Source organism: Watersipora subatra, chromosome 2, assembly GCF_963576615.1.
Source record: "Watersipora subatra chromosome 2, tzWatSuba1.1, whole genome shotgun sequence".
Classification (NCBI taxonomy): domain Eukaryota; kingdom Metazoa; phylum Bryozoa; class Gymnolaemata; order Cheilostomatida; family Watersiporidae; genus Watersipora; species Watersipora subatra.
In genome coordinates, this window is record NC_088709.1 from 26,792,560 (window position 1) to 26,818,353 (window position 25,794).

The following is a 25,794-nucleotide window of genomic DNA, read 5'->3' on the forward strand; positions in this document are numbered from 1 at the left end:
TCTAGTCACTAAATGGTTGGGTACTCTGAAATTGTTGTTTTAAAATAGCACAACAGGAAAAAAGTGTGAGTTATATATTATTGTTTTTTTATGTGTATATCTGTGCGATTTATCACAGGCAGTTAGCACTAAAGCAAGAAAAATTGTGGACGTGACTGAAGACAACCTCTATAAGTCTCTTACTATAATACAAACAAGCAATCCATCAAGCTGTGATAAATTGCTATTCATTATGAACGTCACAGATATAACACAACTGATACGAAGGAAAATGGTACAACAGAATTTACTTTCTAGAATTAGTCTCTTACGAATGAAACTACAAACTAGAAGCATTCCATTTCATATCTTAACAGTGATTCACTGAGCGTTAACATTATCAAAAAAATATTACAAAATTTTATAAATCACAAGATAATATCAAAAAGTAATATCACTGACACAGAAGAGATGATTAATCTGAATCAGACATCTTGAGCTCAACCTCAATGGTAGCCATGCCAGTGATGAGTTTAGGTATATGGATGTAAAATATTTCAATAAACTAGCCAAAAGTGGCGATAAAACTGAATGCTATATTTTAAAGGTCACAGTCATTGAGCCCCTGGGTTAGACTAACCATGCTTTGAATAGTCTATGCTAAGAAGACATGCATACATGGTGGATGCTTCGCGAGAGTTTTGAGATGATCGGGGTACGCATTGACTTACAAGAGCCCAGTTATGGAGACCTCAGTGCCATGTCTTTATGCTACATCATAGAAGAAGATGGCCTGAGATGTTTATCAATAAATGGTTTTTGTTATAATAACCGAACTCTTGCTGTTGGTTAAATACTAAAATGTTGTTATTCGACTCTAGTCTCGCCTTTCCTCAAACAATAAAGCAATTAAGGTACTGTGTTGATTGCTTATTGTTCTGAGTGGTCGTTAAAGAATAATTCCATGTTTGCAGGAACAGTTAGGCTCAATGATCATTCACTGCACTCGAAAATTTCAAGCCGTCGAGTTGCCCTTGCTGAACCTCTTTTTCGAAAAGTTGAATCGCTAAGAAGTAGCAAAACACCTAATCTTTCAACCCTTCATTGTTTCACCGCCACAGGGTTCGGATCTTTTTAGCTGCTGACACTATCTGGTTTAACAGCTCTTCCTGAAACAAACAAAAATTTCTAAATGATTAGAAACAAGTTGTTGACATCTCAAAAAGAGCTGAAAATAACAAACCTTGATAAAAATAGCCTCAGGCCCTGGCTGAAGACACAAACTACTCATTAAATGTTTCTGGTTGTTTTGACACTACAAAAGCCAAAAATCTTCTTTACAGCTAAACTAGATGTGCAACAAATCTTTTTTGATATTATCTACAAGGTTGATATTTACAATTTAATTAGCAACACAGAACTCAACTGATCAACAAATAAATTCCAATGGCTGCACATAATGCTTTTCTCCACACTTGTTCGAAAGTGTCAAATAACCAGCCTTAACTGTGCATATTCCTTAGCAATATGTTACTAAATACATTATATTTGACAGAAATTGCACTCATCAATAATTTCAGGGCCTTTTCAATAAATCTTTTTTAAAAAAAATTGTAAAGCAAATAAATCAAATTAAAAGAATTAAGTTTATTGCTTTTCCTTGTCCAATAACTCTTTTTTAAGAAATGTAAATTCAAACATTCTTATCAAGTGAGATTGATTTTAAAGTGGCTCTTTCATTGAAACGTCTAGGTGAATGTCTAGCGTTGTCTGGGTAATGAAAGTCTGCACAGACAGAGTATTTTTATTTACCATATAACAACAGTTACCATTCTAACTTTCCAACTTCATATCATGAAAAAAATGTTTTGTGCAGTTTAAATAATTGAGAAAAAATGAAAAAACTGAAGGTTTTCAAACTTTGTCAAACAACTGTAACTTTCAAACTTCATATCATGAAGCAAATATCTGTGCAGGCTAAATCAACTAAAAAATAAAATAAAACAACTATAAAAATGTTCAAATATAAATGTGAAATAAGTAGCAAGTCATAGCTAAATTAAGTCTGTTTTGCTATAATTACAATAAAATATGATTTGATACTGATACAATTAATGCGAGCTGAGAAAACAAAATGAAAATCCTAAATATGGTGAACTAATAATAACAATTTGTGCTTTGAAGTGCGTGCGTATAAAAAAGGTTACTTTTCCAACAGAAGCTATCCATCAAAACTTAGAATACAATGATAATGGAACCTCCCGATATTGTTGCAAATTTAAAAATGAATAAAATGAAATATTGAACTGTCTTTGTCTGACTGAACGGCGAGAAAATGTAGAGGCTATTCCTACTTGAGATAATACAATTGTCCACGTGAAAAGTATTAGCTTTTACCGATTTAGCAACTGAACCTTACGAAAAACCTTACAAAAATAGAAGTTCATAAAAACACGAAAGAACATTGTGTTTCATAGAGTTAATAGAGTTCATAGAATTTCAATTAATACGTCATTTGGCATGTGCAACTGAGTAAAGGGTATACGGTGTGATAAGAGCGTTAAAATCAAAAGAACGGTGTAGCTTGGTGGCTAAATGTTTGGTTGAAACTTGCTGTTGTGATCTTCGTGAGTTCAAATCTAGCAAAACGCGAGCTTTTAATTCCAATATTATAATAGCTACAGCTGGACAAACTGAATTACATATACACAGACTTTGAGATTTACATAGATTTGCTGCATCCAGAATATAATCTTTTCTACTCCTACAAACACAGTACATCTGCTTAAATTATTAAAAATAAATTTTTAATCTTACCCTGAAATCTCTGTTAAAAATAGTATATATGACAGGACCGATGAAGCAGTTGACATGAAAAAGCTCATAGAGAATCGTCTGGGCACAACTCCACTCACTCGTAATGTAATGCGCTCTTGTTTGGGTTAGAAAAATGAGATCGTAGATAAAGTGTGGTAACAACATGACTACTGCCACCAGACCATTTACTGCCAGCATGAAGAGCACCTGCAAACATTAAACAATACCTAGGATAGCTGCAAACATTTTGACATACTTAGTATTCATACCTTGTGTTGCGAGTCAGCAGAGAAAGTAATAAGATCAAACCACGTAAGTAGAATAGCGCAAGACATTGTGCACTGCGCAGAGCAAAACATGAAAACGAGTAGCCACACAAACCCATCAACATAGGTAACTCAACAGTATATCTTGCAAATGGTTTGAATGTGTAATAAACATGTGGCACTGCCATATACTTTTGTTGATAGAAAAACTGTTTGCATTAAACGGGAAAGTGCATAAGCGAGATGTAATATCGATGCAGTAAAATGGGTTGGCATAAAACTAAAATGGCAGTTTGCTATAAATCAAGACAATAAATAATTTCCTTATTTAAAACTCATACAACCTGAAATTTACTTTCATAAACTCTGATTGCAATGTCAACTGTCAGTTGGTGTTTTCCTCAATGTCCACTTAACTTCATCACACTTCTTCAGTGCAAAAGTTACTATTACAAGTCATTTTTCAGAAGCAGGAACTCACTAGAAACTCTGGAAACAAATTTCATATAAAGGTTTTTAATGAAATTATGAATTTTTTTGCAAATAAAGGTGTAATGCAAAACTGCTGAGATTTTGCTTCTAAAACTGGCCTTGTGCTTCAACTAGTATTTGTTGTATATTTTTTGTTTAATAAATTATTTTAGCAAAGTCTTCTGCCCAGCGCATTGCATTAGTCGCAATTCATTTACCAAAAATAAATTAGCCAAGTACCTCAGGCTACCTTTTTAAAGCATATATGAGAGGTTTTGTTATTTCTTCAGTTTGCAATTTTCAAAAACCTAAAGAATGGAAGACACACAATGTGCCACAGCTTGCAGTGGGGTATAGTAAACTCAGCAACAGTTGGTTGAGGAAGATATCGATGATTCTTTTCATATTTCTAAACGTACCCATAGTACAAGGTTTCAGTTCACTTAAGGCATCCGACATCTTATGGCCTAATTCTCTTAATTTTAGGCCAAAAAGTGATTTTTGTCATTTATAAGTCCATTATTGTACATGATAACCTAGTTGGGTAAAGTCTGCTAATGTAGGTAGACATATACATGCTGATACACCTTTAAAAGCATTTCATGCAAATATTTTGATTTTTTAAGTTATAATAACAACAAGCTTTCCTTATGAAAACATAGTTGGTGTATGCTAAAAATGTTTTATTGGATTGTTTACAGTTTTGATGCAGTAGTTACCTTGCCTGTCACATGTGACAAGTGACAGATACAAAATAACTCTGATTAGATAGATACTTGTAAGGCTAATCACTTATCGTTTACTAGCATAAGACATTTTGTTCAACGCTGTGTAATGCATAACTTAGTTTGTAAAGTATGAGCAAACATCTGAAAGCACACAAAATAGCTGAAATACTGAGCTACTAAGTTATCTAAATCATTCAAGGCAAAATGTTGCGCATTGAAAATAACTAACAATGGTATAATCTTTACAAAGTTGATCCATCATTCCTAAAAAGTTTCCCAAAAATGTGGCTTTACCAAATATTGCATCTCTAAAAGCAAGTTATGTATGTGCAAAAAAGGAACAAAAGCTAAAATTCTTTTATATTTAAAAGTATAAAAGGGTTTTACTGCTAGATTTGTGGTTAGTTATAAATTGAATATGATGTATAATGTTGTCTTATTGTGCTAAAGAAATTAATATGGCAGCAACTTTAAGGAATATCTAGCTCAGATCTTTTTTGTCTTTGGCAATTCATTGCAAGCAAATAATTACACAAAGTAATGCGTGTTTTATCGAGTCTGAAATCTAAAGTTCAATTATCATGCATATGTTTTAAAACATTCACGCAAAATATAAAGTTTCTTTCAAGTCAACAATTGTAATGAAGCAATGAGCTCATAAATCTTGTAATCAATAAAGAGCTGGTTCGAGGTTTTGCATATTCATGTACACTTGGACGTTCTTCTTAGGCAAGCGTATTTGCTAAATGACTAAAAATGGTTACATTGGCTAAGTAGATAGCATAAGTTTTTAAGCAAACTAAATTAAGGTAGCTTTCATGACACGACTTGTAACCCTTCAGGAATCAATCTTTAGTCTGCAAGCAATTTATACCACTGATCTCTCTGGCCACAGCCCTTACACTAGTGATCTCTCCCTCTCTCTCTGTCTCTCTCACTCACTCACTCACTCACTCACTCACTCACTCACTCACTCACTCACTCACTCACTCACTCACTCACTCACTCACTCACTCACTCACTCACTCACTCACTCACTCACTCACTCACTCACTCATTCACTCACTCACTCACTCACTCCCTCCCTCTCTCCCTCTCTCCTTCTCTCCCTCTCTCCCTCTCTCCCTCTCTCCCTCTCTCCCTCTCTCCCTCTCTCCCTCTCTCCCTCTCTCCCTCTCTCCCTCTCTCCCTCTCTCCCTCTCTCCCTCCCTCCCTCTTTCCCTCTTTTTCTCTCCCACCCTCCCACCCTTGCACTCTTTTTCTTTGACATATTTATTGCCGCAGAAATCGGCGCAGCTACTGAGAGAAAGACACTTGGTTGATGAAAGCACAACCAAGCATGTGTTCATCTCTTTGTCTATAGAAAAATCATAAAACTAGTTAAAGATTTAATTATAATCCTGCAGAAAAGTTAGAAAAAGTGTAATTAAAAGCAAGGCTAATGCCTCCTTAGTCAACTCATGGCTATTCTTTAGACCAACAGTAGACCATATTGAAAATTACAAAGTTACTAAACAGTCTTATTGATCTTCAACTTCCATTTGCTTATAGAAATATTTTGCAACTGCAACGCTCTCTGTTCTTGCAGCAAACAGAACTTTACTAAAATACTTGAGTTGCGCTGGTTGTTGCAAGTTACAAATGCTTCTTTGGCACCTATTATGATGATGGTCCTCTCAATGAAACATAGTTCTACAAATGTTCAGCTGCTCTCAAACAGACTAAGCAGGTGGGTCAAGCATCAATGCCGTGAAGGATTGGATATTGGTTTAATAAATGTATTATGAAACTTGCGGATTAACTCAAGTGGAAACCTATAAAAATTCTCTGAACTCTAACCAACCTCAACTGTAAGTTCATCTGATGATGAGAGTAGAGAATGCTTGCAAGTAGTCGTGTAACTCGTGTAAGCTTTGCTTACCCAGTGACTAATGAGTTAATTTTATAGGTTTTATAAGCTTGTCTTTCCGTGCTCAGAAACCTTTTGCAGTTAGCAAGGTGAAAACAACAGAAGTCTGTGTTGCTCAAAACTGTCTAAAAATGCAGATTATAGAAAACTGAAAACATGATAAGATACTTATTTGGGTTTTATGCATCAAATTAAAGGGAACAAAACAACATCAAGCATAAATAACTTACATGTATTTTATCAAATGTGTGTAGTTGATTTAGATGTGTGATTGCATGTAGATATGTGATTTAGATATGTTCTTGCATGTAGCCATATCAGGTGCTGATGAAGCAGTCAAGCTGATCACCATAAATGTAGCAATTATCTTGTCACAACTTATAAATAAAAAGGCAAAAATTTGGATAGTTGCTGAAATCTGTTTCAGGCACTTTGATTTTCTACCTATCTGAAAAACAAGCGATTGTAAAGAATTCTCTGTGTTTTAGTTGCAAAATCTAAATTCCACAAACTATGTATTAATATTTGCTTGTTTAATAAGCTTGTTTTCAACTAGTACCTTTGTACAAAATCATTCCTATTTTTAGTCCATAAATATGGGCTCAAATAAAATCAAGCTCTTTAAACCTTAGTGACTTACTACTAGCTATAAACAACATAAACTGCTACGACATTCGTAGTACCAAATAACTGCAAAAACTAGTGTATATCTCAGCCTTTCAAATGAGTAACAAAAACTTTATGGTATCATGTTAAGACATTCATAACTTCTCAAGTTCTACATTGAAAAGCGCTTGCAAGTGCTGCTTCATTAAATAGTGAGCAATTGACTTTGCCTTCACAACCTTTTCTTGTGTGAATGTGCAAAAACACTAGTTTGAGAAAAAAGAACGCTAGCGACGATGGAGAATTTGAAAAAGCTGAATCTGATAAATATATTATGACTGACCTTATGGGGTACAGGTCTTGAAGCAGCAACTTTATCATTTCCACAGTGTCTAGAAGTGACTAATCTCCCGAGTATAGCGAGATATGAAAACACTGTTATCGTTGTCGGAATTACATATCTACTCACTAGCAGTATCATCTCTAATACCTTGTTGTCCGTTTCTTCAAAATTCGCGTAACATATTAACCTTGTCTGCTTGTCATAAATTCCACTTACAAACAGAGTGTCAATATTAGCTATGGCTCCCAACAACCAAGTAAAAATTGTGACTACGATTATATGTCGCTTTTCGTATCGGATCATACGCAAAGGAAAATAAACGGCGACAAATTTCTCTGCAGCGATGACTGCCTGACACAAAAAGCTAACCTGATAAACAGTGTAGCCAATGAACTGATGAACTTTGCAGAGTGAGACGCTGTCTAAGTATGGAATGTTAGCAAACTCCAGTATGGCGCTAGATCCTGGTACAGTGAGAGAAGACAAGAGCTCGGCAATGGCTAAATTGACCAACTGAATTTTTAATCTTTTAAACTTTTTTCCCTTTGCCACAACCGAAATAGCCATCAAGTTTAGCACAACACCTAGAAATCCGAACAGGATCTGCATTGAGAAGGTGATTGTCACATTAGCAGATATGTTGAAAAACAGCCGCCAGCTTTCTGCGTAAGAAACTGAAGTTCCATTCTCCCCTTCCAACATCCCATGTAGATAAGCTTTGCCTGTTGAGGAAGAAGGATACATTCCAGTAAGAGTTCTATAGTCAAAATGCCATATCAATCTTATATCTACATGTTTATGTGAGAGTCGAGAGCTGTGTGACATTAATATAGAAAAAATCAATAATGACGATTTTAACGAGCATTCCAACCAGTCAACGCTTTAGTAAGATAAACAGGGTAGGATTAGAAACTCAGACAAGTTATAAATCCCTATAAAATATGACAGTGACCCTTCTTAGAAGCCATTTGCTAAAAACAATAGAGCTGTAATCAAACGCAACCCACCACCGATACTCGCCTTTTTTGCTAAGACCTCCTAAGCAAAATGCGACATAAACGTTTAACAAACTTTGTGCTGCGATAAAAATTTCATACTTTCGTTTATGTTATAACTAATTTCTACTTTTTTATGCTACTCTTTAAATGACAGTGTGTTCAAGTACTTCTAATTATGAAGTATCACTTCTGACTAAAAAATATTTTATACTCTACATGGTAAATAACAAAACAATCATAAAAATGAGCTACATAATAGTTTAAGTGCTACTACAAATCTGATATTCTGCATCTTTTATTTACAAAAATGAAATAGTTCCAATAGTAATAAAATTTGCTGATTTTAAAAATATTACAATAACAATTCACATGTTGAATGACAATGGCAAGCAGTAGAAAAAAGGTTTAATGTTGCATATGCAAACCATTTATGACATTAGACGAACACAAAAAATATTGTTTTGTCCAAAATTTTCACGACAGCCTTGAGCAAAAAATGATACGGTAGCAATACTTGTCTGTAAAAAAATGATTTATTAGTAAATTGAGCAAACAGTTAGGAGTGTATTTAAGATCACAGTATTTGGTGTTTACTGTTCATTATTAAATCGGTTATGATTTTAAAAGACGCTGTTACCAGTTAAAATAAAGCTATTTGTCCTATAACGAATATTGCCGAATTGGTCAACTTTGCAACTACTACGTTATGTAATATTTGCAAATTACTCAAAGAGAATAGAGACAGTAAACTAGTAGCCTTTTCTTATATTGTTTTTGTTACATCGTATAACTGTTGTCTTATTAGCATGATCAGTGAACCTTTGAAAACAAGATATAATAAACAGTGCTTTGAAATTAAAGATATTGATGCTAGCTTTTCATATAACCATTATGTTTCAACTTTATTTGTATATCAATCAAGCAGTGCGCTGATTAGAAGGCTACACGAAAGCATGTGGATCATCATGATAACAAGCTACATGATGAGTCCTATAGAAACAAGCTCACTATTTATGGAACCTTCTTCATATGCTTTATTATATGAACAACTGAGTTGTGTTAGGAGCTGGTAGTTTATATCTTCAACTTGTCTGGTAGACACATTTGTAAGTAAAGTTCTTTGCAGAAAAGGAGTGTATGAGCACATAACTAAACTAGATTGTCATTGTTATAATGCCCACTAGTTTGCACTTATACAAAGACAATAAAAGATTTGATTATAGTTCTACCAGATAATTAAATGAAACCAGTTGTTCATACAGGTAAATGTGTGAAAGGTAAAAACCAAGTATGATGCAAGATAAAAATCGCAAAAAACAAACATTGCAGCAGAAGCTCTTCATATCACGGTGAAGATGAATGTTGGTATTAGTATTGAAACTGTAACTTATCAAACACTTACTTTTCATTTTTGTAGGAATAGCTGTTGCAGCATAGTCAAAGGTAACAGGCCACTAAAGGCTGGGCCACACGTATCGTGTAATTTCAACTAATCTGGGAAATTCCATTCGTACGAAATTTCTGACCTGCCACACGGAGTTTCCCCACCACGGATTCGTATGAAACTAACTTTCAACTAGCCAATCATAACGCGGTGATAAATTGAAGCCGATTCCGTTTCAATCATTTGCTTCAGTACAAACATGCGGGTCAGATCTAAAAAAGATAACGATTTGTGAGTTTCTAGCCGCAATTCCTAAATCGGTTGCGGAATGTACACGTAAATTAATTTCGGCACCTACAATATAACTGCGCGTTAATAAGGTCGTTTCTACGCAACTACAAAACTGCTAATGCTAGTTGCACTGAGTAGTTGTAGTAGGTTGTTGTTGTAAATGGTTTTTAGTATACTTTTGAATAGAGCTTGTACATTGATAATATTATTACGAACTATTACGTATGTACTACATTGCAAAACGGTTATTTTGTATGACTACAGCAGGTTTTGGCTTGCCCACAAAACCGTTTTACTTTTTCTTCTAATTACAGTACAAATTTGAACCTGACTTTTCAGCAATTATTAGCCTAGCTACAAAACAGTTATATTTCTATTAAATACATATTGGAACCTGACTTTTCAGCAAATATTAGTCTAGCTACAAAACAGTTATATTTCTATTAAATAAATCCATTACGTCCATGGTACTACTGATTACATATAATCGCCAACATGGTTACACAGTTTTCAAACCGAGTTAGGAACTGCGGGCTAGAAACTCACAAATCGTTATCTTTTTTAGATCTGACCAAACATGCGCAAAAGAAAACGACCTTCAACATTCAACTAACCTTTTCAACCGACCAATCAAACAACGATTCGTAGGAATTTCTGACGTTTCGTCCAATTCAGGATTCGTTCATCGTGCGCAACCAACGATGGACGAATTCGTCCAAATGTCAATTCGTACTAATCGTTTCGTCCAAATTTCGTCGATTTCGTGAGAATTTTGTCTCGTTTGGCCCTACCTTAAGGCTGGCAATAAAAGCTATATGTAAAGGCGTAAGTTGTCTATTACCAGCGTGTTAGCTCTTACAGGTGATGCCAATTTTAGCCCTGAGCTCCTCAAACTCATCAATAAATTTGCATAAAAAGTAAGTTGCTACCTCAGATCAGCCAAAGAACATAATACTACTTGCAAGTATGCTGTCCTATGAGCAACGCAAAAGTACTGTGACAGCAAACACCGCTCTGACTTAACAGGATTTATCTAAGCGTAACGAGACGCCATGAGATTATATAATGTATGCGTAATGAGCTATGTGTATGAGGTGGCTTCAAATTTGACTACTTTGCATCCAATGCATTAGGCTATAAAGTAAACAGATGATCATGATTCCTAATTACTGTGGTCAGATGAAATAAATTGTTCTTACTTTCTAAATCCATGAAGCTAACGAGTTATTAAATTTCATGGTAGCATCTTTTTTATAGGACTTTTTTTTACAAAGATTTTGAAAATACACAAATTGATTAGCTGAAAAGTTGCCGACGAAGTTTTTATAAGGCTACGGTGACTCAACCACTCAATTTTCCAAAGCATTGGAACAAGTCAATAAAATGAAGAATAATCTATTGACTGGCTGTACATAAAGATTTTTTTCCAATAGATAAACTATTAAACAAACTACATTTACTGCTACATATTATGTATATAGAATAGCTTTGCCCAAATATTAACACTTACCAGTTACTAGTAGAAACTGACCTTTATGCTTTCAGTGAAAACACCCTTGATTCTTGCTCTCATGTTTGTTCTAATGGCTGGTGGTTATTCAAGCGTTGAAACTTACCAGGTAAATCAACATGCTACCATGATAGACGAGATAAGTATTTTAGTTTTTATATAACTATGGCATAAATCCTTTAGACTGGTAAATAGCCATTATTGATATATGACATGTCATTAATGGCAAATGTGTTGGTAATGGTTTTTTTGTGAAGCTTTGGTTTGTATTGAGCGCAAGATGACCTATTTAGCAAGATGACCTATTGTATAGTTAGCAGAATATATGAAACTTGAAAATTTAAATATGTGTAATACTTGCTTCAATTTCAACTAACTCTTTTGCTTGAAAGCTTACTAACAAAGGGCTAGACACAATGAAATTATTAAACTAAAGCTTCAATTGGATGAAGCAGGCAAAGTGACAAAGTTGTGAAAGCAGACAATAGAATGGTTAAAGAGGTAGAGTTTTGGTCAATGACTCTAATATTGATGGCTTATACAAAAACTGGACTTGATTGTGAAAGCACTGTTCTCAAAATTAAGTTCTCTCAGAGCAGAGTGGCTTAAACAAAACCTGACACTTAAACTTTAGGTATAGGCAAGAAAGTTGCCATTCCTTGATGTAAGAGTACAGAGTTGTAAAGACAACTCCTAAAATTTCAAAAGACTGCGGTATATTAAAGTTTAATAGAGACTGAAAACCAGAAAAAATGACATAAATTTAAAATCAGTTTTTTCATATGATAAGTTCAAAAATAGAAAACAGTTTTTTAATATACTCCGAAATGTCTCTTTTTCTTTCTTCTTTTATTTCACTTTTGTCCCTTTATCCTACTGTTCCACTGTCTTACCATTCCATCATCTTACCATTCCACCGTCTTACCATTCCATCGTTTTACCATTCCCCCGTTTTACCGTTTCACCGCCTTACCATTCCACCGTCTTACCGTTCCACCGTCTTACCGTTTCACTGTCTTACCATTCCACCGTCTTATCGTTCTACCGTCTTACCATTCCACCGTCTTGCCGTTCCACCGTCTTACCATTCTGCCGTCTTACCGTTCCGCCGTCTTACCGTTCCGCCGCCTTACCGTTCTACCGTCTTACTGTTCCACCATATTACCATTCCACTGTCTTACCATTCCACCGTGCCATGGCACCATGGTGGCACGGCAGCATGGCGCTACTCCGCCACCATTCCACCGTGCCACCATTCCACCGTACGACCGTGCCGTGATGCCGCGGTGCCATGATGCGAACGTTTCTATGTGCCGCCATGCCACCAGTTGATCAGCTGCCTACTATTATAACAGAATTTACTTGACTGATAAACAACACACAATAAGTCTTTGCTAAAACTATTTTAAAACTGATTTATTTAAGCAGAGTAGTATAGCAGTGGTTGTAGCATTAGGAAAAAATACAAGTTAAACAGATTTCAAGTTAGCTACACTCCCACCTTAATTTTTCCTTGGCAATATTCATCAAGAGTTTTAGTTTTATTATAAAGTGGTTATAACATATTTTATAGCATTGTATAGCATTACAGGATCTGCATGCTGTGGAAGTTGAATAGAGCTGACGGTCGTCTCACTTGTCTCTCTGGAGCAGTACTAACTTTTGAGTGGGTCTTTCTAGGGTGGAGCCTTTCGTGATGATCTTCCCCTTGCTGTTACTGCCTCGGTTGGACATCTTTATCTTCGCTTTTCTTATTTTGCTATCTGCGCTGGCAATTGTCTCCTCAAACATTCTGTAAAGCCACTGATTCCTAGGAGTGTTTTCGTATATTAACATAACTATATCACCTTCCTGAATATTGGGTTTTGGGTTCTCCCACCTTTGCCTTTTCATGATTCTATTCATGTACCTGGTTTACCACAATGTCCAAAACTCTTCAGCAAACTGCTGAACTTTTCGCCACATTTTCCTGCTATAAACGTCTGTACTTTCAAAGTTTCCTAGTGACGAGGTCACCTCCTTTGCTTTCGATGTGATTAGGTGGTTTGGTGTTAGAATTCGCACCTCTGGGTCATCCATGTGGTTGACTGCTATTGGTTGGCTATTAACCATGGCCATCGATTCATAGAAAGCTGTTCGAAGTCCTGCTGTGTCTAATCTATTGTGGTATTTTCCGACGAGCATTCCATCTAAGACAGCTCTCACGCTACGAATTTGGCGCTCCCAAACGCCGCCAGCGTGGCTTGCCTGGGGTGCGGTGAACTTGAAAGTTATTTGTTTGTCCAAGAGGAAAGTTCCTAAGGCAGACGTCTTCTTGTTCAGAGACTGTAGCTCTTTTAAAAATTCATTGCTCGCTCCGAGGAAGGTGGTCCCTTGATCGCAGTATATGGTGTTTACTGCTCTTCTGAGGCAGATAAATGTGCGAGGGGCATTAATGAAGGAGTCGCTTGTCATGTCATTTAACAGCTCGATGTGTATGGCTCTTGAATAAAAGCATGTGATGAGCAGTCCCCATCTTTTTATTTCTGATCGTCTTTCTTTTACAACAAAGGGTCCGAAGCAATCTATCCCAATATTCAGGAAGGGTGATGCAGGCTCGACTCTCTCTAATGGTAGGATTTACATTATTTGCTCTATGGGTTTACCCCGTAATCCTTTGCAGGCAACGCAGTTACTCAGAACGGACTTTGTCAGTCTGGTTGCACCTATAATCCAATATCCAGCATTTGTCACGGCACTCAGGGTATATGTTCTACCTTGATGATGCTTGCTGTGGTGATAATGGCGTATGATCAAGGATGCTATGTGGGTGTCATGTGGCAAGATTATTGGGTATTTTTCTTGGTAATTTAGGCTCTGTGAATTCTGTAGCCTTTCATCTACTCTCAGAATTCCAGTTTCATTGACAAATGGGTTTAGTTTAGACAGAGTGTGTTTTTTGCTCAGTTGCTGTCCACTCTTTATCAAGGTGTAAGATTCTTCGAAGTGATGCTTTTGAACTTCGCAGATGCTCTTGTTTTCGGAGGTGCGGCTGTCTTCTACAGAAATGGGTTTTATGAACCACGATTTAGTACAATTTTTTTGAATGTTCCTAATTGTGCTAATGTAGCGCACGAGTCTGGTCCATGTTGAGGATTTAGCAAACCTAGTGACAACTGTAGTAGGCTGCCTGACGTTTGAGTTTTTGACACTTTTAGTTTTTTCAGCTCGGGATCTTTTGGATCCAGAACTTCAGAATGTTGCTGATTTAGCGTGTACTGATCAATGGTTGCAGTCTTCAGAAAATCTGGTCCAGAAAACCACACTGAATCTGCCAATTGATCACATGGCTTTCCTCTCGGTGCAATGTCAGCTGGGTTGCAGTGTCCCGGTGTGTGATTCCATTGTTTGATTTTTGTTTCAGAAGTTAGGATCCTGATCCAATTTTGAACGAACGTGTTGAATCGTCTAGAGATGTTAGATATCCAACCTATAACAATTTTTGAGTCTGACCAGATTTCATATATAACTGCTCACGAAGCGTTTTGCTAAGTTGTGTTGCCATGGCAGCGGCCACAAGTTCCAGTCGTGGTGTTGTAAATAAGCCTTTTGACGGTATCACTCTTGATTTTCCGACAAGGTATGCCACGTGTACATGACTCCTGTCGTTAACCTGGCAGATATAAAAGCATGCTCCAATTCCAACGTCACTGGCATCACAGAAGTGATGCAATTCAGCTCTGATGACTTTACCGAAATCTTTTGGCTTGAAGCATCGTGGTATGTTGATTCGTTCTAATGCTGGCAGTTGGGAGGTCCATTTGTTCCATTTAAGAGATATTTCTTTGGGTATTTGCTCATCCTAGCTCATATTGACTTTGTTTATCTCTTGCAGGATATTTTTTGCCAATTAAGGTGTATGAAGCTATAAAACCAAGGGGATCGTACAATTAGCCAACGATCGAGAGGGTTCCTCTTCGTGTGCTTGGTTTTTCCCGGATCTTGTTCACGAACTTGAATGTGTCGGACTCCATCGACCACTGTAGGCCCAGAGCTTTTTGCTCAGGAAGTGAATTTGCAAGTAGGTCTCTGTCGTGTACCGATCTTTCAGATTCGGGGAGAGATGAGAGGACCTCCACGCTATTGGATGAAAATTTGTGTAGTCTCATGTTACCCTTTTTACAAATTTCTCGAGATTCTGCAATAAGGCTAATGGCTTCTGTCTCTGAAGCTACACTAGTGATGCCATCATCAACATAAAAGTCGCGATTGATAAATGCTGCTGCTCTCTTGGAAATGCTGCTATGATCTGTTGCAATCTTACGTAATCCGTATGTGGCCACAGCAGGCGATGACTTGGCACTAAATAGGTGCACCTTCATTCTGTAGGTTTTTGGTTGGCCTTCTTTGTCGTACCACAAGAACCTTAGATAATCTCTGTCGTTAGGCGCTACCAAAAATTATATAACATTCTTTGAATATCGCAGCTAATAACCACTTGCTCCCTCCTAAACCTGCAGAGTATCCCAAAGAGGGAGTTCATAAGGTCAGGGCCTGGAAGCAGTTGATCGTTTAGCGATGTTCCTTTGTACGCAACTTTACAATCAAAAACCACTCTAAGCATCTGTTTTTGAGGGTGTTTTACTGCAAATTGTGGCAGATACCACCGTTCTCCTGGTTTTGCATCTTCTTCATGCATTGGCTCCGCTAGTTTTTCTTCTATCAGTTCATTCATAAACTTATGATAATCTGCCCTGAATTGAGGTTGTTTCTCAAACTGTTTGCTTAGACTTTCTTGCTGACTCTTGGCTTGCTCTATGTTGTGGAGTATTTGTCATTGTTTAAACGGAAGCGGCATTATTTAATTTCCAGCCTCCGCAGTTGTTGTATGCGCCTTTAACAAGTTCATAAATTGGTAGTCGTCTTGAGACAGTATATCACTCTTGACCTCGTTGGTAATAGTTTGATAGGTTGTGCAAACCTTGTGTTTAGTTTGGCAGGCCTCCTCTACACCGAAAAGGCTCAACCGCGTTCTGACCCAAGGGCATAGGGCTTATTGTCTTCACCTTTGATAGCTTTCAGAGGGAAGAAGGCAGAAGTATAGTTGATACCGATAAACAGGCTCACGGGGAGGTTCATCGGTGGTGGCAATTTGTCTGCTATCTTTTGCAGGTGAGGATGATCCAATATGTTGGTGTGATTCGCAAACTCACCGGTCGAGTTCGGAATACTTTCTCACTCATATGCTAATGGTAGTTTAACGTCTCGTCCGTTATAACCTTGAATGATGATGTCTTCGACCACGTATACTCTACCCAGTTGCACTTCGCCAGTCATTGTTTCGATTTCGATTGGTTTTGTCTCTAGACTGCTCAGTCCTAGCGGTGTCATGAGATCTTTGGTTATATAAGAATGGTCTGACGCTGAATCGAGGAATGCATAGATCAGAACTTCATTGAGCAGGTTTGAGGCTGAGGATACATACACCGGTTTACCCATATTAAACAGCTTGTTTTGGGATGTCGTTCTTGTGTTTTTATTTGACAACTTAATTAAATCCGCACCCTGTAGATCTTGGTATTCCACCGGAGAAATGAGAGGACAATGTTTTGTGCTACTGGTTTTGTTGGAGTTCAGTGTCTGCACCACTTGTGGTGAGTTGGTGTTTTTAGCTGCATTACCCTGAGTTTACCGATAATTTAAGTGAGCTGAAGCTGTTTGTTGGCAAGGCGTGGCATTTCTGGGCCACATGTGTCCTGAATTGTAGTTTTGGTGGTCCGCGTTTTGTTGCTCTTTATCCCAATCTTCTTTTGTTTTATGTAGACATGTGGCATGCCCTGGTCTTCTGCATTTGGAACAATTGTTTTTTCCTTTACTGCTGCATCTGGCAGCCCCGTGACCAGGCTCAATGCAGATGTAGCACAGCATGTTGTTAGCAATAAACATCATATGCTGGCTGTAGGGCTTTTCCCAAATCTTGAAACATTCTGCCACTTTGTGGCAGGGTCTCCGCAGAATAGGCATCTTCTCTCTGGTGTAAGGTCAACGCTGTTTGTGGCTAAAGATCTTGTGTTATTGGGTCTTGGCCCTTTGTCATGTGCCTTCTCAAAATTTTGCCTTAGAGGCTGTGAGTGAATTTCTGCTAAGTCGTCAACGAATGAAGCGAACTTTGCAAATTTAGGGTAACGTATTTTGTTCTTCCGTATACAGTGTGTCGTTGCACCCCACTTTTGATGCGCCCAGTTAGGATGCACTCTTGCAAATCATTCGTTGTTGAGTTCCTTGTCTAAGCTCGCTAGGCCTGGGATCGATTTCATGGCGTTACTACAGCTCTCCAGGTAGTCGGCATATCTCTGGAGGGCTGGCGTGTCATTAGCAGAGATCTTTGGCCAAGTGTCGAGTTTGTTTTTCAATGAACGGGCCACGTCCAATTTGTTCCCGAATCGAGAGGTGAGTTTCTCTTGTGCGTGTCAATAGCTCAGCTCTGTTCGAATCATAAATTGGCCATTTATGTATTCCATAGCAGTTCCTTCAACATATTTCTTGAGGTATCTGATCTTTTCAGAGCCGTCTTCGTTGCCCATTGAAAAAAGATAACCATCAAAATCACACTCCCAGTCGTCGAACTCTAGTGCATTGCCACTAAAGATTTCAGGTTCGATGTCAACCTTTCTAGATCTTTTTATTTCTTGCGTAATTTCGTTCACTAGAATGCAAATGGAATTGCCTTCTGATATCTCACTGTGAGCGTGAGATGCCTGATTGATTTTGTCTTTTACTGAAAGTGCCTCGAGTCAGCTCCATATGCCCGTTTTTCTTGTTGGAGTTTTTGGAGGCAACTCTAGGTTGACTGTTTCAGTTCTTATAGGCTCTTCATACAGCTGCATACCCTCTTGGCAGGGCCTTGATTTTAGTAAGGACGCTCTTAGTGATGGCTGCGCATTCAAACTGATTGGTGTTGTGACTGTGGGTGTTGCTCCCAGTCGCTGTTGCTGTTTAAGTTTCGGTCTCAACTCTTCTTCTATATTTATTTCTGCAAGGCATTCTTCAAGTTTCCGCTGCTTTTCAAGTAGCCTCTCTTTGGCTTCCAGGTGTTCCTGCTCTTTAGTTTCTTTTTCCTCAAATGCCATACTCTGCTGTTGCTCCGGGATTCTTTGTGTAATCTTACCGATTTCACCAATGAAGAATTCAAAGTATTGTTTTATTTTCATTTTGACTCCATTACCAGATAGCTGAGACAATTTAGCGCAACCAGAGGTAATAGCTGAAACCTTCGCTTCGATATCAGTTACGCATGCATTGAAAGTTTCTGACTAAACAACACCTTCAAGACAGCTCTTAAAAATATCATCGACTGCTCTTAGCTCTCTATTTATGGAAGCATACAATGAAAATGCTAACTCATTTTTCTGGCTTTCTTTGCCAATTGTAAAAGCTTTGAAGGTATGAGTAGGCCTGGTCTTAGCTATGATTTTTACTTCACTTAATGAGTCAGCACTGGTTGTAGGCACAATTGGATCTGCTAATTGATTTTTAGGACTCTCGTCCAGGTCAAGTAAGCTGTTGTTAACTCCAGCCATAATATGACCTAATTGATTTAACAGATGACAATTACTTAGCTTTGTAATGAAAGACAGATTAGATCAACCACAAATTTGTATACGATCTGAGTTAGTTAAATTGAGCATACCTGCTCAAGTCACAAAGCCAAATTATTTTCATGAACCGTACCCGGACCAGTTTTGAATGGGTCTGATCACGATAGGCTAGGCGGCCCAGACCACAATAGAGCAAAGGGAACGAGGTCACACAGGTAATCAGGAAAAGAACGTTGATTCTAGGCTAATTTAAACACCAATAACATTAGAAAAAATACAAGTTAAAATTTAAGCAAAAATACAATCACTCTCAATACTAATTTATGACGTTTATGACATTTACTAAATAATTATTTTAATCAAGTGAAACTTATCCAACAGTTGAATGTCTCGGAGTCCGTTACTGAGTTTGGTGGTGCAATCCTATATAGTCCATTTGGCCCATTGGCTCAGTATATATTCAATCTGGCTCATTGGCTCTGTCTGTAGTTTACGATATTCAATCTGGATCGTTGGCTCTGTCTGTAGTTTACGATATTCAATCTGGATCGTTGGCTCTGTCTTGGTCTGGTAGATAACCACAAAGATTTCACTGTAGCAGTTCACGAGGTCTGCTATGTACATACATGTACACCTGACAAGCTAATTGTAGTTATGTAATTGCACTTGGGTGGTGTAGCAAAGTGTTTGTGGTGAGCGTTTGATTTCACTGGTGTTTATTTATATATATTCAAACTTCCATCAACGCTGGCTAATAAGTAACATCGTGAAATCTACAATAACATGTTAATTACAGATAAACACAAGGAAGTTTAAAATCCAGTAAAATAGATATCAACAGTTGCTGAATGAATGATATTTGAAAGCTCAAAATAAAAGATTATAATAGTAGCTTAAACACAAAATAAAAGATTATAATAGTGGCTTAATTAAACAAAACAAACATTTGGCTCTCTGTCACGTTAGCTTGCCATAGTTTCTGATAATAAAATTCTATTGATTCAACACTTTATTTGCGTTCCAAAGCTAAGCATAATATCTTCGGTTCAGCTTTTAGTGGGTGCAGACGGCTACTAAAGCTACGATCTTTCCCTTAGTCTAAACGGTAAACAAGTCCCGCCCCCTTGATCGTGGTCCGAGGCAACGGGTCTGTCAAACTCATTAGCCAAGTGATCAAACGGGCGAGCGTTAACTACTGAATATAGATTCTGTATGGATATACACAAATTTGTGGTTGATCAGCTGCCTACTATTATTACGGAATTTACTTGACTGATAAACAACACACAATAAGTCATTGCTAAAACTGTTTTAAAACTGAATTATTTATTTAAGCAGAGTAGTATAGCAGTGGTTGTAGCATTAGGAAAAAATACAAGTTAAACAGATTTCAAGTTAGCTACAGCTATTAAAATTTTGGAATGATGAATCTGAATCGCAGAAAACTTGATCTCAGAACCTTTTTTTCTTTCACCAGGCAACAAGCTAATCAAGTGAGCTACATAAGATGTGCTAGATTGATTGGGAGATATGAGTTGTTATCTACATGTAGGTTAAAACTCACATAGCAACTTGGCATTACATTACAACGCATTTTCACTAAAGCTTGCTCTCATGGCTATTATTAGTAAGTTTAGTAATACGGACACTGGCTTGTTCAAATTAGCGATTGGCAATGTAGCAGGCTAATGGCAAACTGCAAGCAACTACATAACCTGCCACTGTTTAAAAGCTGCTTTTTAATACCCGTGCAACGCCGGCTATTTTGCTAGTATATATATATATATCAGTAAAATAGCCTGTAATCTTAGATGAAATACTTTATTACTTATAGTTTTACGCTTGCTGAGAACAACCTTCAGATAAAATGTTCGTATAAGTTTTGGTTACTTTATAAATGGCTAAAACTATTAAGACTACTAAAATTTGTAGCCAGATGATTATGGTCGTTAAAGGTTTCATAGAAACATCAGGTTTTCAAATTTGACAGTAAGAATTTGCTAGCTTGTCTACACGCTTCTTTTTACGCCTTTTTACGCCACAGTTCTTTATAGTACAGCAAAAAGTTTTAAGCGTTGCCATTTAGAATACACATATTTCATGCAAATGAAGAAAAGCTCAAAACCCCATGTACATCTTGCACATGGTGTTAAGCACAAAATTTAGCCTCAAAATGGTAGTAAAGATTTTATTGTACTTACTCAAGCCGATAATTAGTTGTTATAATGCAATGTTTTAAACAAATAAAATGGTTATAAAAAGGTCTATTACAAATTGGAACCACATGGGCTGACACGGGTTTGATACACTGGGACCAGTCTCTTATAATGAGTTAGTTGGTTTTGGTATGGAAAGGACATGGCACGGCTGATGAAGCCCAGATTTTTGTTCATTTTGATCGTTTATGACAAAGTGGCAGCACTGGTGATGTAATAAACGTAGCAATTGATCGTATCCTTTTATGGGCAAGCTAGTGAAGTGTAGATGGCAAGTATGGTGTAGGTGAAGTGTAGAAAAGCGAGTTGCCAAAGCTGTCAATTTTTAAAGCTGTGAAGTGTCAGGGTTAGAGAAATATCGGTAGACATTTAAGTTTATTAATTTTCAAGTTGTAGAAGGTTATAATTAAATATCAGAAGAGAGTTAAGCTTGAATTAAGTGGGAAGTGTAGCATAGATTGTGTGTGACACAAATGATGAAGTTTTTTCATCTGAAACTGGCGTTTTATGAGCATTGTGATGGCTTGTGGAAAAAAGTTGTGAGAGAGATGAATTTGTATCGAGAGTGCCGTTTAACTCATTCACAACCATCCACGAGTTATCGCGTAAAATATATCATAGCTAGGCTCCTAATGCGTGATATCTCACCTTGAAAATTTGCCCATTCCATGCGCATTTACTTTTAAGTTATAGAAAAAATTTTTTTATTAGCTCGATAGAAAAATTTCTGGCCAATCAGAAAAACTTACAAGCTTGCCTCAATGATACCTTTAGCAAAAGTTATAGCCAAAATACTAAACCGATACCAACGTCTACATATACCGGAAATTATCGCCGTGACTTTAAATTTTATCAATCGCGATCAATTTTTTCAACTCTACAAGTAAATATGCAGATTCAGAAGTGCTAAGACATGCAAAAACTGCATAGTTCAAATTAAAACATTATTTTTAACGTTTCAAAGTTTTGATTATTTTCTAATTCTGCTAATTTGAATCATTATGCTAGAACAAAAATGCCCTTTTCAGGCAGTCAGCCGTAGTCAGCCAAGAGTAATCATTCACCTTCGATAGGATCATATTGATTTTTAGAGCTATCTATGAAGTCTGAAAAGTCAAGAACAGAGTTATTGAATATATTTTTATTATTTGAAACATGTTTATGACAGTTTATTTGAAAGATTCAGTTTGGTTATTGGTTTGAAGGATGATACTCCGAGGAAAGGTTCGAAATTAGAGTTTAATGATTTCTGTGTTCATGACTAACTGTATATGTATAAATAATATTCCTAACCATATTTTTTATGTAATAAATAAGTAATTTTAGTCAAATTTTGTATATTTTGCAATTTTTATGGTGCAAGTCTAACTTTATTTCAGCAAATAACAATGTTTTCAAAATTGAAATTTTCTGAAGTTACCTTCTTTGTGATATACATAAAAGAGTAATAAGTTGTCTATATGAATGTAATATCATTTGAAAGAAGAGACTTGGCTAGTTCTTGTGAACTTTGAATGAATAAATTATCTCAAGTCTGTCTCCTGTAGTAGTAGTTTGAATTACGGCAACCTTCTGAAAAATGAGCGGTATTTGGGGCTAATTGCCTGAAAATTAGTCAAGTGAGAATGAATTAAAGGAGGGGTTATGAAGGTGAAGATGGTAGTAGATTGCCTATTATGAAAGGTAGAGCTAGGTTAGTGCTGTTACTAATAGCTATTAGACATATTGATAGATAAGTCTTTAAGAGTGCAGGGTTTGTTGTAGGTAGTGTAAACTCAACATATGAAGAGGGTATGAAGGGTTTGCAAATATACATGCATATTGAAAGATAAAAAAGCATGTTTGTAAAGGGACATAAATTCCTTGCTGCCAGACAGACAATTGCTGTAAGTGATAGGGTGTTTTTGCAACGAGTTGAGAGTTTGAAAAGCCATGTCGCGGTAGCTAAGAATGTTGAAAAAACATGGGTTGTTTTAATAGTGGCAGTTCACTGGTTGAGAGATAGAGAAGTGACTAAAGATTTGATTAAAAATGCTGGTTTGACACGAGATAGGCTGAATGGCACATTGAGGGCTTTTTAGATGGTGAATTATCAAACTGATTTTTGATGACAGACAGTATTGGTGGTGACCTGAGAGGTAAAATGAAGACCAAGATAAAAAACGTGTCAAACATGATAGTAGTGCAAAGTACCCTAGAGTAACCTCCAGAATGAGTACCCTAGGATAAAATTCAAAAGATAGATAGTGGTCCAGAAATAGTTCAAAAACAGTAAAAAGTATTATGGTGATAGCGCTGATGAGTATGATGTTAGCACGTATGAGGCAAAGAGTTGAAAAAATAGTAAGTTCAGGGACTGTAGGAAGTATAGAGATAATAGTGAAGATCGGTATGTCTCTAGATATGAAGCAAGTAGTAGAATATGTAGTAGAGATAGAGTTTGCAAAAATGGCATTCATAGTGGCCATGAGATGCTGAGTTTTTTCACCATTAACTGTTTTTTTTGTTGGCAACAGGTAGGCTTACAGTGAGGTAGCAACAACAAGTTAGGAGGTAGCCATGAACACAGCTATGAGAGGTATGGCAATCCGGATAACAGTAGGGAGAGGTTTTATGAGCAGAAGCAGCCTTTGTCATGTATGATATAAATAGAGTAGGTTTTGGAATGACAATGTGAACAAGTATTGAAGCAAAAAGAGTCATAGTTGTGAGAAAACAGTTGGAATGAGAAGCGAGAAATATATAGGCATGGTGAGAGGTACAGTGGAAGTGATAGAAATGCATTTCCTAAGAGACGTTATGATAGTGTCGACAGAAGTAAGGACAGAAGCGTTGAATTTACTGGCTTTAAACAGAATATGATGAAGGCCAATGACTAAACCAGGAAAGATGTGCAGTTGTGAAAATCAATAGAAAGAATGTTGAGTTTGCCTTTGATACTGGTGCTGGGATGTTGATGGTAACTGACAGAACAGCCATCTAGCTCGGGCTGAAATGTTGAAACTGTTGAAGGTAGTGAGTTGAACCTGGCTGAAATGGTGACAGTTAATTTGGAAAGTAACTCCAGGACTATCAATAGATGCTGATGTTCATGTGAATAAAATATTAGGAGCAAAATTCTTGAGTATATCTGGATTGAAGCGGTGGAATTTATTGGCTGTTTTAAATTTGTTGTGCGGGAGCGAGTTTGAGTCTGTTGAGGTGTTTAGTGGTATTAAGCCACTTCCGTTGTTTTCATCAAGAGGCATTACTATTGGGTTATGTTTCAGATGACGTCACATTGTAAAATCTGACAAATAAGTCTATTGGAGAAGACGATGTTGCAAAACACTGTACACGTCGAGATAGGTAGACTGGTAGATTCAAGGGAGTGCTGGAAAGAGGGAGTGAAGTAATAGAGATGCGTATCAGAAACTAGCACATGGACAGTAGTGGAAATATTGATAGCTAAAAGAAGACAACAAAAGGTAGCAAAAGGTGAGTGTCTATAGACATTATAACGGAAAAGTTATGCTTAGGTGAGTGAGGGTGCTAAGAAAATAGCTAGACCAGAATTCATAACGGAGTAGGTATGCTCTTTTTAGCAAATGTGTTTAGTAGTAGGATGTTGGACACAGACAGTTATGAAAAATTGCCAAGATCAAAAGTGGAGAAAAAGAAATAAGGAAGAGTTTTGAAGAAAAAAAGAGAGAAAGGCATGAAGCAGCAGTCACGGAATTGGAAAATGCCGAGGCATTTATGATTGCTGTACAGCAATTGGCCAGAATTTAGAGGAGGATTGCAGGGAGTAGACTTGCACCCTATTAGAGGCAGGCTGAGATAAGTAGGTCTAGGCTTATACTAACACCCAAGTTTGTGGCACCCTGTGCAGTCAAGGTGACCTGGAAGGAATATTCCTACAAGATGCTTGTCAACTCTGCCTCCATTGGCAAAGGAGAGGTTAGGACAGAAAATACAGTAGCTGAAGTTAAGAAGTCATTACTTACCCAACCACAAAGCTCTGGGCTGGTCAGTCGCGGTGGTAGTGTTGGTAATGGTGGCAACCATGGTGGAAGTATTGGTACTGACAGTGGGCACTGTAATAGTATTGGTGGTAGCAGGTGGAAAAGTGCTAGAGAAGACAGTGCATACTGACAATAAAGCAGGCATTAAAAATGAGAGTTATTTTGGCATTGGCTCACGGTTGAACAAAGCAGAGGCACAGCCTATAGAGGGGACCCTAACAGATTCAGGCATTAAACATCACAAGTAAGGTGTGTTACCACATGTGCCCATTGGTAGTTATGTTTGGGCAAAAAAAAGGCATGTTGAATGATGGGGTTTATGAGTCTCAGGCTATATTGGCGCCTGTAATTAAAGCAGTGCTGGTAGGCGTGGTAGTTAGGATAAATGGGATAGGCTAACAAATTAGGTAGTAATAGGCAGTATTAGGTAGCATTAAGTAGTATTGAGCAATATTAGGCAGTATTAGGCTGCACAGTATTAGCTGTATTCAACAGTATATAAGTAGGTGAAAAGGAAGGTGCAACCTCTTTATGCTAAAACTCTGTGTAAGTAGATACCCTCAATACAACAGGATGGCTGTCTCGGGATGTCAAGGTTTTTTGTCATTTTCATTATTCATTCAAAGATCTTCTAGGAGAGCTTCAGTTTTTTGCCTTGGCTCTCAAGTCTTCAAGGTATCAGGTTTTAAACAGGG

At 37.2% G+C, this 25,794-nt stretch overlaps 1 protein-coding gene and 2 pseudogenes across 1 annotated transcript; all 3 read right to left on the minus strand.

The window, feature by feature from the left end:
• Positions 1 to 211: 211 nt before the first annotated feature.
• LOC137387685 (blue-sensitive opsin-like) lies at positions 212 to 7,886 on the minus strand. The gene is made up of 3 exons (XM_068074172.1): positions 7,120 to 7,886; positions 2,797 to 3,003; positions 212 to 1,148 (listed from the first exon to the last, which is right to left on the minus strand). The coding sequence occupies exons 1-3, from the start codon at positions 7,861 to 7,863 to the stop codon at positions 1,089 to 1,091; spliced, it is 1,011 nt and encodes a 336-aa protein (XP_067930273.1). The 5' UTR covers positions 7,864 to 7,886; the 3' UTR covers positions 212 to 1,088.
• A 5,048-nt stretch (positions 7,887 to 12,934) lies between these two features.
• Positions 12,935 to 16,780, minus strand: LOC137388091 (uncharacterized; annotated as a pseudogene).
• A 446-nt stretch (positions 16,781 to 17,226) lies between these two features.
• Positions 17,227 to 25,142, minus strand: LOC137388092 (uncharacterized; annotated as a pseudogene).
• Positions 25,143 to 25,794: the final 652 nt, after the last annotated feature.